The sequence below is a fragment of the Ovis canadensis genome, chromosome 8, assembly GCF_042477335.2.
Source record: "Ovis canadensis isolate MfBH-ARS-UI-01 breed Bighorn chromosome 8, ARS-UI_OviCan_v2, whole genome shotgun sequence".
Classification (NCBI taxonomy): domain Eukaryota; kingdom Metazoa; phylum Chordata; class Mammalia; order Artiodactyla; family Bovidae; genus Ovis; species Ovis canadensis.
The window spans coordinates 31,159,340-31,177,029 of record NC_091252.1 but is presented as its reverse complement, the minus strand read 5'-3'; the positions used below and the strand labels follow the sequence as shown (position 1 = coordinate 31,177,029).

The following is a 17,690-nucleotide window of genomic DNA, read 5'->3' as shown; positions in this document are numbered from 1 at the left end:
GTTACCAGTGTAGTTTCTCCAACATCTCTTCTCACTCAGGTAATGACTCACTGGTGTGGCACGAAACAAGTGTGAATACTGTTGGTTCAACGAAAGGAGAAGATAAGACAATCTCAAAACCCATCCCCTCTGAAGAAGTGCCCAAAGGTATGGCAGGGATCGTTTTGTGGTTTCTTAAGGAACGTAACTGGTATTCTAGCCGATAATACAGTAGCTTCAACAACATTCTTTTTTCCTCTGTCATCTAAGTGTCTGGAGGCGGATGGTTCAGAGGTATCTGCATAAGCATAAGATAATATGTATCCACGCTTTTCATTGCGATGCTGTAAGTAGAAACAGACTGGAAACAAAAGTATGTGCCCTTCAAACACTACATAAATCTTTTGTAGGAAAAAAATAGCAATAGCACATTCATGCCATGGAATACTCTAATAACCATAAAAAAGTATATTAGAGAAAGTTCTCTGAGACACACTGACAACTTAAAATAATAAACATTAAAAATAAATTTATTTTTTTCAGAATGTAAAATAATTTGCATATTTTATACAATTTGGTAGATTTGAGAGATATATATAAGAAATTAAAAATCATCCACAAATCAACATCCATGGTCACTGTATTCCACTGTGTATCCAATTATATTTATTTTTGTAACTTCTAAACAAAGTGGCAGCATACCGCATATTTTGTTCTGTAGCATATATTTTTCATTTGACATTGTATTATGAGCATTTTCCAATGCTATTAAATAGTTGAAACACAGTTACTAATATCTTTATAGTATTTCTTCATATGGACATACCATCATTTAGTTAACCATTTCCCTGGATGTTACTGGATGTTTGACCTGTCAGATCTTCCCCAAATTCCCACTGTTACTTACATCAATATTGTTCCCTTCTAAGTTCCTTGTCTTCCGTTTCATGAACTACACATTTCCACTCCTGATCATTCCTTTATTTTCTTCCCCGGGAACACAGAAAAAAGAAGGGTTAAGAAGAAACATTTCTCCTTTAGTTTTCATAGTTTCAACAAGCTTGGGGTCTTCAGTGGTTGTTAAAGTGACCTTCTTCCTTAAACAGACCCTTGTGGGAAGACATGGTCTGATGTTAGGGTGCATTTCCTTTCAGTCCACAGTTCCAAAGGTCTGGTTCCCTGGGCTTCTGTTACCCTACAGGTCCAAACCTGCCCCCCTCTTGGGGAAATGCTTACCTGAGCCACGCTGAGAGTTCTGCACTGGGCTTACATCATCTACCTGCCTGAATAAGGCCAGCTGTAAACCTCCCCAGCCATTTTGGTTTTTAGTCTAATATGATCCAGGCAACAAATTCAGAGTAAATGTTAATCCCAAGAAACAGTGGAAAGTGCCTTGGCGGGGCGGGGGCGGGGGCGGGGGCGGGAGGGGAGATCAATTTTATTTTCCTAAATTTTAGCTGAGATTTTGAGTCCTCTCTTTTTGGTTTCCAGTATCATTACATGTCTAGCGTGCATTCTTTTTCCCCACATGTTAAACCAGTGAGGACTTTTCAAATCAGTGTCCAGTTTTAGATCATGGGATTTGGTCGTGCTTCATTTCTGTTGTAATGTGGTGGCTTTCCCCCTTTTTAGGATTAAACATCACAACTATTGTTATTCCACTGGTGCTGTTCTTCTTCGTGCTGGCTGTTGGAGTGGGAATCTTTGCAGTCCTTAGAAAGTATGTGGCTTCACATTTAAAAACATTTTTATTCTAATTATGTCAACAATCACAAAAGTTTAATGCTCTTCATATGTTCACATGTAGAAAGCAGCATCACTTCTTCCAAGATAAAATGTTAACTTATACTTTTAAAACAAGTTGGAGAGAGGGAGAAAGTATCATTTCATGAGTAGTACCTATCATTTAGAAATATTTTCAGTGGGATTTTTTTGTTTTAATAGGAAGAAGAAGAAAGGAAATCCTTATGGATCATCTAAGACTCAGAAAACAGGTTGGTTGAAAAAATTATTACAGTTTTATTCTGTCTTTGAGGACATGAAAACCCACACACATGGTTAAAGAAGTAAGATTTAATAGCTTTAAGTTAGCAAATCTAACAGGAAAGAATATATTGTATCCTATCTCTTAATTTAAAATCTTCACAGCCAGTTTACTTTTACCTTTGTTCAACATCATCCCATCATTTGTCAAAATTATTTTTTGGCAACTGGAGTTTGAGTCACCACACTGCCTTCAGGCCTTGTGTTTTTCATTCTGGGAAATCCGGGGAAGGACTGGGTCTGGCAGGTTTCAGAGACTCCTTAGGACACGGGATCAGCTATGGTCCAGAGAGAGGGCAGCAGGCAGGACCCCTGAGAATCTCAAGGCCACCTTAGGGTGCCACCTTCAAAGGCTCTGAACCGCCAGCTGTGTGGACTCTTCAAGGTCCCAAATGCCCTGTCAGCTCAGATTAGGAAAGTTCTTGCCCGGGTAGTCTAAACTGGGGATAATCTGGGGGCCGATGGGTACACATTTGGAGTGGGAAAACAAGTGCATTTTACAGGCACGGTGGAAAAAGTGGTTTGGGTGGCGTGTGCTGCTGCTGTTTCTACCACACACCTGGAGAGTGTGGTTGTACGTGTGTCACAGTCAGCTGGCAACAGGCAGCCTGACCTCTGACTTTAGGAGGAACCTGTTGTGGAGTGAGTGTGTTATACTCCTGAGATATTTGTTCCATGTTATCTTTATTCCAGACTGTTGGAAGCAGATCAAGTATCCCTTTGCCAGGCATCAGTCAGCTGAGTTTACCATCAGCTATGATAATGAAAAGGAGATGACACAAAAGTTGGATCTCGTCACCAGTGATACAGCAGGTAGGCACCAAGTCTCCGTGGCTGCTGTAAGGTGCTGCTTACGGGAGAGGGGCGGCCGGGAAGAGAGGTACGACCGAAGCCTTTTGTTTAGACAGGATCTGGTGCATCACTGTGCTCTGTAAAGAGTCACAGACTAACACTGAAATATCTCTCCAAAGCCCCGTTTAGCTCAGACTCTTACACCTGCAGGGCCTCTAATGACACCCAGAGCGATGGTCCTGAAGTACCACTGAAACTTGGATGCCCTTACTTAATCTATTTTTGTTACTAAGGTTTTGATTAAGGCACTAGGAAAGGGACTAGAAAGATGAATTCAGCATAGCTCCTGCTCTAAAGAAAGAGGAAGAAGGACATGAAGCAATCTGTTAGGATGGCCTCAGGGTTTTGACAAGCCATTGTGGAGTCACTGGATTTATGAAGAAGGATCTATTGTTTGGTTTTTCAAAATGTCTAATCCATCATGGACCAACAGTTTTGTAAAATACAGTATACATAGTAAGTGAAATTTTAAAAAGAAATTGAAAAAATTTTTAATTTTTAAAAAACTTTTTGGCCATGCCCTATGGCACATGGGATCTTCTTTCCCTTACCAGGGATTGAACCCCTGCATTGGAAATGCAGAGTCTTAATCACTGGATCACCAGGGAAGTCCCACAACAATCGTTTACTAACCCATATGCTCCAGGAACTCCTTTTCTAAGTGGCTTCCATCTGTGCATCCCATTTTTCAGGGCTGAACAGCTGGAAAGCTCCTCTTTCCTCTTACCCTACTTACATTGTTGGTGGCCAATTCTTCTGATGGTGGTTTAGTCGCTAAGTCATGTCCGACTCTTGTGACCCCATGGACTGTAGCCTGTCAGGCTCCTCTGTCCATGGGATTCTCCAGGTGAGAATATAGGAGTGGGTTGCCATTTCCTTCTCCAGGGGATCTTCCTGACCCACGAATCGAACCCAGCTCTCCTCCATTGCAGGCAGATTCTTTACCCACTGAGCTATGAAGGAGGGCATATTCTTCTGATACCTGTCCCCAATATGTGGTCCTTCCAAAGCTGCTGCTAGTCCCCTAATTTATGACTTTTTGGGTTTCATTTTTCTTTTTACTTTTATCTTTCCCTCTTCTGTCTCCTTCCAGGGTTACCTCTAGTTGCCAGTCACTTATTTAGAATCTCCATAGGTTTCTATACAATTAAGCGGAACTCTCTGGCAGGGCACTCGCTACCCACCATGATGTAGGGTATAGGCAACAACTCGCGCCTGGAGCATGTGTTTGTATTCTTGCCCCACTGGCTGCTACCTGTGTGATCCTGGAAAAATTACTTAAATTTCTCTCTGCTTCAGTTTCCCGTCTGTAAACGTACTATGAGGAAATTACCTCATAATACGTTTTTTCCAGAGGATTTAACTAATTGATTTATTAATGTTATAGAATAGTGCCTGGCGCCAAGAAAGGACTCGATAAATGCGAGCTTTATGATTATCGTTGTTGTTAGTCGCTCAGTTGTGTGCTCTTTCTCACCCCATGGACTGTAGCCAGGCTCCTCTGTCCATGGGATTCTCCAGGCATTACTGGGGTGTGTAGCCATTCCCTTCTGCAGGGGATCTTCCTGGCCCAGGGATCGAACCGCGTCTCTTAGGTCTCCTGCACTGGCAGGCAGGTCTTTTACCAGGAGTGCCACCTGGGAGGCCCATGATCACCATTACCAGTTGTCGTTAACTCCCAACCTATCACTCTGGTCTTTGCTATTAAATTTCTCCACATCTCCCATGCTCTGGTTACACCACACTCTTTGTTCATGGTTGTTTAATACGTTGTTCAGTCACTTTTCCCTTTCCTGACAGTATTATCTTCAACTCCAAAATGTAGCCTTTCAAGAGCCAGTTTAAGAGCTCCATGAAGATGTTCTTTCATACCCCTAGGTGTGGTTAGAGGTAACCTCTGCCTCTCGAGGCGTGGTATCTGTGCTGCTTACATCTTTCTCTTCCGCCTGGTACACGTCAGGCACAGGGCAGAGCACCCCCTCCCCGGACAGCCGGGGAGTGGCTGGAGTACCGAAAGTCTACTCTTTGGGTTTCAGATTACCAGCAGCCTCTCATGATTGGCACCGAGACGGTCACCAGGAAGGGCTCCACCTTCCGGCCGATGGACACCGAGGCGGACGCGGCGGGGTTGGGTACCGAGGCCGGCGGCCACTACGACTGCCCCCTGCCGGCCGGCCACCACGAGTACGCGCTGCCCTTGACCAACCCCGAGCCCGAGTACGCCACGCCCATCGTGGAGCGGCACCTGGCCCGCGCGCACACCTTCTCGGCGCGGAGCGGCTACCGCGTGCCCGGGCCCCGGCCGGCGCACAAGCACTCCCTCTCCTCTGGCGCCTTCTCCCCAGCCGCCGGCTACCAGCGGCCGCCGAGCCCCGCGCCCGCGGAGCCGGGCTACGACCAGCCCAAGGGCGGCGGCTTAGCCGCGGGCTGCGCCCCTCCCGACCATCAGAAGCCCCAGGTCAGCCCCGCGAGCAGCCCTGCCTACTTGGCCCCCAGAGACTGCCTCAGACCCCTCAGCCCGACGGCCATGACCGCTCTTCTGTGAACACACACACTGTGAATCAAACTGCTGCTGCGGTACTGAGCGCCGGACTGCGCGCCGCCCTGGAAGCCGATGCGCTCGGGAGAGTGTGCGTGTGAGTGTGGTGTGTGCGCGTGCGTGTGTGCGCAGTGGAACAGGATCCTGCGGGGAGCCCCCCTCCACACTGTTTACAGAATTGTGCAGCTGGTTTGTTCTGACCCTGAGGGCCAGCGTCTGTTGGGTTTTGTGGGCTAGAAAAATGAACATTCTTCAGATGGCGTTTTCATTTCTCTAACTGTGATACTGAGCTGCTTCGATGTAAAAATGTGCAATCTGTACAGAGTTGTATTTAACAAGATTAAAGTAACTTAAATTTGCTTTAGCAGATTTTCGTTCTGCAGGGAGGTTAAGTGGGAGAATGCAGCTGTTGCAAAAACATATAATAGTATGTTCACTTTTAAAATATATTTTATCTGATACTGTGTTAGCAGCAGGTCTGTTTAAACTTAATCTTGTTGTTATTATGGCTCATTTCCTTTCCTTTGATATGGAAAACTAAAAGCATTGTTAGCATTCTTCTCCTGGAAGGAATGAAATTACTTGAAGCATGAAAAGCACACCAGGGTGGTTGTTTGCAATTACTATTGTAGATTAAAAAGAACAAACAAAATACAGGCACCTCACTTCAGGTGGGCATGCGCAGTGGCCTGTCAAGGGGTCCAAGGACCAGGTCTCCGTGGCCTGCAGGGGACCTCACTTCCCTCAGCCTGCAGGAGTTGGCCCTCTGAGCAGCTGGCCTTCCTGACAGGTTGCTTCTTGTTCACCTTGGGCCTGGCAGATAACTCGCTTTCACATGCAAATCTGCCTTTTCAAACTGTCTGCAAAGCCAAATGCCCAGACTTAGAGCAACCAAAACTGCTCAACAGACACAGTGAAGGTGGCACAGCAATTACGCTCTAAATTACTGTGTCAGATGCTTTTGTGCCTCAGATGAAAAATACTGCTGAGGTCAGACGCCCACAGTTTTCATGACTCGTCGGAAACAGCACATTGTACTATTTGAAAACACAAAAAAAGTTATTTGAAGTGTGTTCTTATTAAAAGTGACTGAAGCCAAATCTACATAGGGCTTTTTCTACCGAGATGGCTGGAAAGTGCTAATTTTGTAAGAAAAAATTTTCCCTTAAATAGGTGTCTATAATTCCAGATTGGCCCTGACTTCAGCTGTACCTCATTGTCCAGTGGTTTTATCTGAGTTTGCTTTGTAAGTTCACTGTGGGTGGGGGGCACGTGTGAATTTAACCTCTTTTGTCAAAAAGGAAAGTGTATGTTTTTGTTTTAATAGAAAATGTAGACCAAAAAATTCTTTCCCTAAAAATGTATAATACTAGTTGTATGACAGTTTCTGTGATATGGAGGTGCTGGAAGGTCGCAGCAGACTATCTGTGGTTACTATGGAGGACAAACCATTTACCTTGTGAGTTTACATGGTTTTCTATGCATACTAATTGTAATAAACTATGCCAAACCAATGTACATACCTGCCTCTCATTGGTATCCTGCTTGCTGGCCTACTGAAGGCACTGGAGGCTCAGCCTCCATACAAGGGCAAGCGGTACAATGGGAAGAGCATACGTGGCTTCCTCTGGTTGGTCCTAAGTTGGAAATAGGGACAGAAATGAGGGAAGCTGTCAGTTATTAATAAAGTCCTAGCGATCTGGGGTCAGTTTCAGGCATTTTAATTTGGCTTCCTGCATTGTTTCCAGAGTAGTGGTCTGACTTCCTACAAGCCTGACTTACAGCAAGCTGGCCTCTCTATTGGCTACTGTGGATAATGAGTTGGTTTCCTATGCTTTTTGCTGTAGGCTGCCAGCCAGAGTTCTGTTTTATTTATGGTCTGCCCATGACCCATCTGTATATCCAGTTTGTCATTACTTAACCCTGAGCCTCAGTTTCCTCATGCATAAAAACGATGTGAGTGTGCCTTCCTCCAAGGCTTACAGATAAGAACAGTGACATTTGGGCTGCATGTATTTTTAACATTAAAATACTAGTCAAAAAAACCACACTTCTCTACAGTGGAGCAGTGCCCATCTATCCCATTTCTTTCCCATATACATGATCCAATAATGACAGAAAGCGCGAGGACAGGACTTTGTTTTGGAACACCACTTCCTCAGGATGGCCTCACCGCACAGCCCAGGATGGTCAGTGGAAAAGTCTGTCTGATACACCCAAAACAGCCGAGCCAAAACTACAGGATAAGAGCAGGAAAATACTATGCTTTTCTTTTCCGTTTTGCAAAATTAGCACCTATGATAAGGCAACTGTTTTTTTTCTATGGTATCAAATCCTACTGGGAGGCAAAAATTGCAGTCCGTCACTTCTTACAATTGTGGCAGAAAGATATCTGCTCAGACAGACAAGACTAAGCCATCCACAGAGGTTGCTGACGCTGCTCTGGCTTCTATTACTGTGATTTACACGCGCACTAACTCATGTTTATAATCAGCCTAGAAAGGATACTAGACATTTCTCTTATTTTGCACTGCTTTAGGTTCTTAGCAGAAACTGGTATCATATTTATCACCATGAACAGCCTTTCACAAAAACATCATCACAAGGCCTTTCATAAATACATCAATTTAGCAATCCAAGTGTAGCCACCAGCTTGGCCTCATTATTCTCAAAATGCTTCTCCCATTTGTTTATGCACCAACTATTAAGATTCTGAGAGCCACACTCACCCTGTGCTCCCTTGAGAGAAAGCACAAGCTTGGGCTCTCACCAGGACCTGGGAGAAGCTGAGCCCCACTAATGAGAAGCTAGGGCTGAATGAGTCCTCCTCGCGGTCTCTGCCCCCAGACCCAGCCCATCCAGTCGCCTAGAAGTGCCCCTCTCAAAGCCACACTGCTGTGTTCATGGCCCGCTACTGATCTTTCACCTCCAGCTGCGGGTCTCTCACCCAGCTTCTCCCTGTTCTGGGAATAAATTCCCCGACAGGTTTTAAAGATTTTCACTCTGCTTTTGGTATTCTGCAATTTTACCACTTGGGGCTGCTATAAATTCATCTGTATTTACTTGGGACTTGTGCTTCCAGAATCTCAGGACTCATCTTTATGAACTATGAAAAAGTCTCAGCCTCCCTTGTCCGATACTACTTGCCTCTGCTGTTTTCTTTATTCGCTCCCGGGATTCCTGTGGACGCTCACTGGGCCTTCTCATTCCATCATGTCTCTTCTTCCCCCTTATTTTCTCTTTATCGCTCTTGTTGCATTCCACGTAAATTCCTGAAACAATGTAGCATAGTGGTTGAGTGCATGGTGGGCAAGGAACCAGAACTTCTCTGTACCTGTTTTCTTGCTTGTTACCTGGGGCAAAAATATACTCTCCCCCTACCTATAGCTGTTGTATTACATGCAGCTTTCAGAGCACTGTCTAACCCACGTGAAGCACTGTATAAGATTACATATTATACTCCAGTTTACTAATTTCCAGTTTTGCTATCTGCTATTTAATCATTGAGGTTTTAATGTCAATTTAAAAAAATTTCTGGAGGGTCTACTGATTCTTTTCCAAGTCTTCCCTTTTCTACAGTGTCTTGGTATATTTTCTTTGGCTTTGATTCCTTCTTTTAATCATGTGAAACCTCATTTTACATTCTTTTTTTTTGTTGTTGTTATCTTCATCTCATTGAGAGTACGAGCCACAAAGTCTGTGTAATGATTTATAAAGCCCCATCAACACTGCCCAGTAAAACTTTTGCAAGAACGGAAATATTCTCTGAGCTGCTCAGTAGGGTAACCACTCGAGTCACATGTGGCTGGAGTGACTGAAGAAAACTTTTTAAAATCTTGTTGACTTTTCATTTATTTAAATGTAGACAGCCAGATGTGACCACCATGTTGGACAGGACACCCCGCATCGGGTGGTCACCTGTCTGACTTCATCCCCCACCTTGTTCACCCCAGGCCAGCCACGCGGAGCCCCTGGCTGCCACCTACCCGTGCCAGGGACGTATTCCGCACTTGCTCTTCTCTCCCTGGAAACCTCTTCCCCTGGACCACTGCACAGTTGGTTCTCTCAGCCCCATCGAGTCCGTACTCCAGTGAAAGCACATTGCTCCCCTAACACGTGTTCTATCTCCGTTCCTGCTTCACTTTTTTCCTTGACGTGTGTCGCTGTCTAATCCAGCACAGTTTTATTTTCTTGCTTATTATCTGACTCTCCCCCTAGATCACATCCCATGAAGGAAATGACTTTTGTTCCCCGCGTATATTCCCAGCACTCAGGACAGTTTTCAAGAAGGATTTGCTCAGTGACTGAAGAAGTTCCGGAGGCTCTGTCCTGTTTGTCATTTCCCCCGACTCTTGTTTGTGATGGTTTGTGTCTGTGCGGCTTCAGACTTCTGTGAGTCATCCCTGAGCAGGGTTTCTTCCTCCTGGTGAAAACATTGTGATAATGTCTTTTCTGAGGGGTTTTTGAATTTCTATCTGTCAGGTACACCAGGTAGGGCTGCCAGATAAAAAGGATACCCCGTTAAGTCTGAATTTCAGATAAACAAGTAATTTTTTAGTTTAAGTATGTTCTGTGTAATGGGACAGATTTATACGAAAAAGTTATTCATGTCCTATAATATGGATTTGTTAAATCTGGCAACTCTAGTACCAGGAGTAGCAGCTACCTTGCTGTCCAAGGTGGATTTAACTTTTCAAAAACCATGCCATACACACCTTCCTCCCAATCCCCACTTCCCTGTCCACGCTCTCCTTCAGCCCCATGCAAAGCTCCCTTCCTTTATGGCTCAGCTGCCTAGCTCTACCAGCTGTTCTTCTCCATGCATCCCCTAATATCTTCCAAGCCATTTCCCCCCTTCACTGGGGACATCAGCTAGCTCGGTTCTTCTCCAATCTTTCTCTATAATCATGTGGAAAAGTTCAGTATCAACATGGTAACGTTTATGATTTTTTTGACATCTGCTCTAGAAACCTGCAGTTCATTCAGACCACCTCCATATATGTCCACACTTGTTATCAGCAAGAACTCCAGCTCTGAAATCTTAATAATTCTATCTCTGCTCAAAACCTCCTGTTCTCTTCATTCTTTAGTTTTCATCCTGTGGATTTACTGATCTCAAGAAGAGATTTAAAATTTACTTAATGCCTACATCCCATCACTTTCCTCTGGGGGTTAAACTTTTTCGGTTTTCTTTTCTCCCCCATCCATCACTTAAACTTTTTGTCTGAGCATCTTCACTCCATGGTCTTTCCAGGACTGACAGCCTTAAGCCCCCAGTGACAACTCCCCTTCAGAATGTCATCTTCCCATCTCCATCAGCAGCAGGAGAACAAGGCATAACTGTTCACATGGAGCCTTTCAAGAAAAACCCAATTACCTCAGGCTCATTATTCCTTACCCCTTAACACATCTTGGATCCACTTATTTTCTCATCTCTTTCTGCCACTCTGCACAATTTCCCTCTAGAGATCTTGCCACATCTTTCATCTAGGCAAGTGATTAAGATCAGATCCAACAACTTGTCCATCCTCTCCCTGCAAAAGCTGCATCTACTCCAGTCCTTTCCTCCTGTGCTGATGGAAAAAATGTGTGAAACCTTCAAGTACCAATTTCTCCCTGATTTCAGATTTTGCTTCAATTATTTCCATTTCCTTTATCTTTCATTTCTGTTTCTGAACTAATATTTTCCTCTTGACCTATATAAATGTGTTCAAATCTCTCACAAGTGTAAAAGGATTCTCCCTTAATATCCCAAGTCCTTCTAGTAAACAGTGACCTAAGCCTAGAACCGCTAGACCATTCAGGTATGACCTAAAGCAAATCCCTTATGATTATACAGTGGAAGTGAGAAATAGATTTAAGGGCCTAGATCTGATAGACTGAGTGCCCGATGAACTATGGAATGAGGTTCGTGACATTGTACAGGAGACAGGGATGAAGACCATCCCCATGGAAAAGAAATGCAAAAAAGCAAAATGGTTGTCTGGGGAGGCCTTACAAATAGCTGTGAAAAGAAGAGAGGTGAAAAGCAAAGGAGAAAAGGAAAGATATAAGCATCTGAATGCAGAGTTCCAAAGAATAGCAAGGAGAGATAAGAAAGCCTTCTTCAGCAATCAATGCAAAGAAATAGAGGAAAACAACAGAATGGGAAAGACTAGAGAGCTCTTCAAGAAAATTAGAGATACCAAGGGAACATTTCATGCAAAGATGGGCTCGATAAAGGACAGAAATGGTATGGACCTAACAGAAGCAGAAGATATTAAGAAAAGGTGGCAAGAATACATGGAAGAACTGTACAAAAAAAGATCTTCATGACCCAGATAATCATGATGATGTGATCACTAATCTAGAGCCAGACATCTTGGAATGTGAAGTCAAGTGGGCCTTAGAAAGCATCACTACGAACAAAGCTAGTGGAGGTGATGGAATTCCAGTGGAGCTGTTTCAAATCCTGAAAGATGATGCTGTGAAAGTGCTGCACTCAATATGCCAGCAAGTTTGGAAAACTCAGCAGTGGCCACAGGACTGGAAAAGGTCAGTTTTCATTCCAATCCCAAAGAAAGGCAATGCCAAAGAATGCTCAAACTACTGCACAATTGCACTCATCTCACATGCTAGTGAAGTAATGCTCAAAATTCTCCAAGCCAGGCTTCAGCAATACGTGAACTGTGAACTCCCTGATGTTCAAGCTGGTTTTAGAAAAGGCAGAGGAACCAGAGATCAAATTGCCAACATCTTCTGGATCATGGAAAAAGCAAGAGTTCCAGAAAAACATCTATTTCTGCTTCATTGACTATGCCAAAGCCTGTGACTATGCCAAAGCCTTTGACTGTGTGGATCACAATAAACTGTGAAAATTCTGAAAGAGATGGGAATACCAGACCACCTAACCTGCCTCTTGATAAATCTGTATGCAGGTCAGGAAGCAACAGTTAGAACTGGACATGGAACAATGGACTGGTTCCAAATAGGAAAAAGAGTACGTCAAGGCTGTGTATTGTCACCCTGCTTATTTAACTTATATGCAGAGTACATCATGAGAAACGCTGGGCTGGAAGAAACACAAGCTGGAATCCAGATTGCCGGGAGAAATATCAATAACCTCAGATATGCAGATGACACCTCCCTTATGGCAGAAAGTGAAGAGGAGCTAAAAAGCCTCTTGATGAAAGTAAAAGAGGAGAGTGAAAAAGTTGGCTTAAAGCTCAACATTCAGAAAACGAAGATCATGGCATCCGGTACTATCACTTCATGGGAAATAGATGGGGAAACAGTGGAAACAGTGTCAGACTTTATTTTTTTGGGCTCCAAAATCACTGCAGATGGTGACTGCAGCCATGAAATTAAAAGATGCTTACTCCTTGGAAGGAAAGTTATGACCAACCTAGTTAGTATATTCAAAAGTAGAGACATTACTTTGCCAACTAAGGTCCATCTAGTCAAAGCTATGGTTTTTCCTGTGGTCATGTATGGATGTGAGAGTTGGACAGTGAAGAAAACTGAGTGCCGAAGAATTGATGCTTTTGAACTGTGTTGTTGGAGAAGACTCTTGAGAGTCCCTTGGAGTGCAAGGAGATCCAACCAGTCCATTCTGAAGGAGATCAGCCCTGGGATTTCTTTGGAAGGAATGATGCTGAAGCTGAAGCTCCAGTATGTTGGCCACCTCATGCGAAGAGTTGACTCATTGGAAAAGACTCTGATGCTGGGAAGGACTGGGGGCAGGAGAACGGGACAACCGAGAATGAGATGGCTGGATGGCATCACGGACTCAATGGACGTGAGTCTGAGTGAACTCCGGGAGATGGTAATGGACAGGGAGGCTTGGCGTGCTCTGATTCATGGGGTCGCAAAGAGTCGGACACGACTGAGCGACTGAACTATCTCCCATTCATTCTTTTTTTCCAGTGAAATTTGTATTTTCTATAATAGCCCTTTCCACTGTTTCAAGTCTTCTTTTACATTCTTTAAGGGCATTTTTAAAAGATCTTAATGACCCAGATAACCATGATGGTGTGATCACTCACCTAGAGCCAGACATCCTGGAATGCGAAGTCAAGTGGGCCTTAGGAAGCATGTCTATGAACAAAGCTAGTGGAGGTGATGGAATTCTAGTTGAGCTATTTCAAATCCTAAAAGATGATGCTATTAAAGTGCTGCACGCAATATGCCAGCAAACCTGAGAAACTCAGCAGTAGCCACAGGACTGGAAAAGGTCAGTTTTCATTCCAATCCAAAGAAAGGCAATGCCAAAAAATGTTCAAATTACTGCACAATTTCACTCATCTCACACACTAGCAAAGTAATGCTCAAAACTCTCCAAGTGAGGCTTCAACAGTACATGAACCAAGAACTTTCAGATGTTCAAGCTGGATTTAGAAAAGGCAGATGAACCAGAGATCAAACTGCCAACATTGGATGGATCATTAAAAAAGGAAGCGAGTTCCAGAAAAACATCTATTTCTGTTTTATTGACTATGCCAAAGCCTTTGACTGGGTAGATCACAACAAACTGTGGAAAATTCTTCACCTGACCACCTTATGTGACTCCTGAGAAATCTGTATGCAGGTCAAGAAGCAACAGTTAGAACTGGACATGGGACAGCGGACTGGTTCCAAATTGGAAAAGGAGTACATCAAAGCTGTATATTGTCACCCTGCTTATTTAACTTATATGCAGAGTACATCATGAAAAATGCCAGGCTGGATGAAGCAAAACTGAAATCAAGACTGCCAGGAGAAATATCAACCACCTCAGATATGCAGATAACACCACCCTTATGGCAGAAAACGAAGAGGAACTAAAGAGCCTCTTGATGAAAGTGAACGAGAAGAGTGAAAAAGCTGGCTTAAAACTCAACATTCAAAAAACAAAGATCATAGCATCCATACCATCACTTCATGGCAAATAGATGGGGAAACAATGGAAATAGTGGCTATTTTCTTGGGCTCCAAGATCACTGCAGATGGTGACTGCAGCCATGAAATTAAAAGACGGTTGCTCCTTGCAAGAAAAGCTATGATCAACCTAGATAGCATATTAAAAAGTAGACATTACTTTGCCAACAAAGGTCCATCTAGTCAAAGCTATGGTTTTTCCAGTAGTCATGTATGGATGTGAGAGTTGAACTGTGAAGAAAGCTGAGTGCCAAAGAATTGATGCTTTTGAACTGTGGTGTTGGAAAAGACTCTTGAGAGTCCCTTGGACAGCAAGATCCAACCAGTTCATCCTAAAGGGAATCAGTCCTGAATATTCATTGGAAGGATTGATGCTTTAGCTGACTTTGGCCACCTGATTCAAAGAACTGACTCACTGGAAAAGACCCTGATGCTGGGAAAGATTGAAGGTGGGAGAAGACAGGGATGACAGAGGATGAGACAGTTGGATGGCATCACCGACTCAATCGACATGTGTTTGAGCAAGCTCTAGAAATTGATGATGAACAGGGAAGCCTGGCATGCTGAAGTCCATGAGGTCACAGAGTCAGGCACGATTGAGCGACTGGACTGAATTGAAGTAGTGAAAGTGAAAGTGACGTCGCTCAGTCGTGTCTGACTCTTTACGACCCCACGGACTGCAGCCTATCAGGCTCCTGCATCCATGGGATTTTCAAGGCAAGGGTACTGGAGTGGTTGCCATCGCCTTCTCCAGATTGAAGTAAGGGCATTTTAAATAGTTTTCATATAAGTACTTCACATTGTTGGTTTAATTTACACTTAGGTATTTTTTGTTGTTGTTACTGTAAATGGTCCCACATCCCTCCTTTTACATATCAGGAATCAATAAGGCCCTTGTGGAGAAAAGCATAATTCTGTTCCTGTTGTACGACCAAAAAAATATCATTCTACATCTCTCTGATACCATTTCCTTATTTCCAAATGGAGATCATAACAGCGTATACCTCATGGAGTGTAGTGAATATCGTAAGAGTTAATACATGTAAAAGCTTTAGAACTGTGGCTTGCCCCATGACAAACACTATGCTGGTATGAGCAGTTACAGACATATTTTAATATGGAATCAATGTTTTGTCCAGATCGATTTGTTTGTATACTGCTCCTTTACTAAATTCCTTATTCCTAGTCGTTTTTGCTGGCCTAGGTTTTGGAAATGCGATCATAATGCATGCAGACAGTGCTGGCGCAACCGCCTTTATTTATGGTCCTTCCCGGGGGGCTCAGTGGCAAAGAACCCGCCTGCCAACGTAGGGGGCGTGGGTCTGATCCCTGGGTTGGGAAGATCCCCTGGAGGAGGAAATGGCAACGTGCTCCAGTATTCTTGACCAGAAAATCCCATTGACAGAGGAGCCAGAAGGGGTATAGTTCATGGGGTCACAAAAGAATTGGACATGACTTAGCAACTAAAATAATAACAGTAACAAGAAGAAATATCTCCCTACCAAGCATGATGCTGGCTTTGGGGCATAGGTTATGTTGGGCTGTATGTTATTATGCTATATTCCATTTTCTCCCACACCAAGAATGGGTGTTGAATTTTGACTAATGCCTTTTCAGCATCTATGGAATTAGACGCAAATGATTTTCTTCTCTAGGATCCCTCTCTAGACTCAGCCAAATGATTCATTTGATGCCCTAACACATGTGGTCATGGTGTATGAGTCTATCAAAGTGCTGCTGAAATCACAGTGATAATATTTTACTTAGAATTTTTGCATTAACTTTTTTTCAAGATAGCCCTTTCATTTTCCTTTGTGTCAGATCTTTCTCCTGTTTTTTTGTTTTTTGTTTTTTTTTAGCTAGACAAAAAGAATTTAGAAGCCTTCTTTTCTTTCTAGGTTGTTCTCTTGCTAGGCATTAGAATTATGTGCCCTTTAAAGGTTTAGTAGTATTGCCCTGGGGGGTAACTTGTTGGGGTTGGTAGCAATCTGATGATTTTTTTCTATTTCTTCTATGGATATCTGTTTAGATTTTAAAACTTCAGTTTTGGTAAATTATATTCTTTTAGAAAGGCTGCCAAATTTATTCATATGGAATTGAACAAACAGTCTTTCACTATCCTTTTAGTTCCCTCCGTTTTTATGGCTATTTCCCCTTTCTTTCTTACACTGCACATTTGCCTTTAGCGCTCTCTTTTCCATGGTTAGGATGGCCAGCACATTGTCTTTTGCCCCTGAAAAATCAGGTTGTTTTTTGTTGTTGTTCTGTTTGTTTTCTGCTTTCAGAAGCTGATAATCTACTTTTTGCAGCTGTAGGCAAAGGCAAAAATCCCCTTAACTATGGTGAGGATGATAAGAGAAAGGCACCTAGTGACAGCGACTCCCTCCTTGAATGTCACAAACACTACTTACTAAAGCATATGGGGACCATAAGCACACGCAGAGATTATCCGTGTGTCAGGGGAGGCAGAACGCTACAGTCTTAAGCATTCAGAAATCTGCTTATAACTTTAGGGAGTTCCTGCATTCAATAGTCATTCACATACAAAAAAAGTATTTCTACTGAAACTCAGATCCAGCTCAATCATTTTTTTCCAACCATCATTTTTAAAAATCAACGTAGAATCAATCATAGGTTCCATTAATCCTTGCACCATTTAAGAAAAATAAGAATATCTGTCAGGAGAGCAAGACTGAAAAATTGGTCATTTCATCTGTATTTCCTTTTATGGCCTATTAAAGATGAGTCAAGACAGGGATGTGAGTCCTGCTTTTGACACTTACACTATCTGTATGACTCTGGAAAGTAGTATCTTTTCTAGTGCTCAGTATGTTCATTCTCATAATAATAAGAGTATTTTATTTGATAATCCTCAAAGCCTTCCAGCTCTAACAATAGGTCGAAGTAGAATATCCCATTTGGAATCTTCTGCCCCCTGGTGGCATTTTATCAAACCTCAGATTTTACCTTTCCAACGCACAGAATCTAAGTTTTAGTTGTCTGTTTCACATATTGTGTATCTAATTTTCCTTCTTACAGTCTATTCATCTATCATCCTACTTAAAGGCTAGAGGCCTTTCTTTTAAAACCAAATACCCTCTTGAACTTTAAAACAATCTTGTTACTTTTGCTGTTTAAATCTTCCTTCTCCCCTGATTTCTTCTAAAGTTTTGTTGCCTTCTCCACTATTGCGATGGATTTTTGTTATTTTTTATGGTTCTATTTTTACTTTATAAAATTTGAGGCTATTTTAAATTGGTATATACAGATCAGAATTAACATTGGAATGTGAAGGATACAAAAAAGAGGAATAAACTTAACCAAGGAGGTAAAAGACCTAAAAGCAGAAAACTATAAAACAGTGATAAAGGAAACTGAAGAG

The 17,690-nt window shown here is 42.9% G+C and overlaps 1 protein-coding gene across 2 annotated transcripts in view; it reads left to right on the top strand.

The window, feature by feature from the left end:
• DCBLD1 (discoidin, CUB and LCCL domain containing 1) overlaps positions 1 to 6,931 on the top strand; it is a 75,718-nt gene extending 68,787 nt beyond the window's left edge. For both annotated transcript variants that reach the window (XM_069599169.1, XM_069599170.1), the window contains exons 11-15: positions 40 to 147; positions 1,612 to 1,699; positions 1,924 to 1,973; positions 2,716 to 2,835; positions 4,911 to 6,931. In XM_069599169.1, coding sequence (XP_069455270.1) covers positions 40 to 147; positions 1,612 to 1,699; positions 1,924 to 1,973; positions 2,716 to 2,835; positions 4,911 to 5,419 — 875 coding nt within the window. In that variant the 3' untranslated portion in view covers positions 5,420 to 6,931. The remainder of the gene's footprint in view (positions 1 to 39; positions 148 to 1,611; positions 1,700 to 1,923; positions 1,974 to 2,715; positions 2,836 to 4,910) is intronic.
• The last annotated feature ends 10,759 nt before the right edge of the window (positions 6,932 to 17,690 follow it).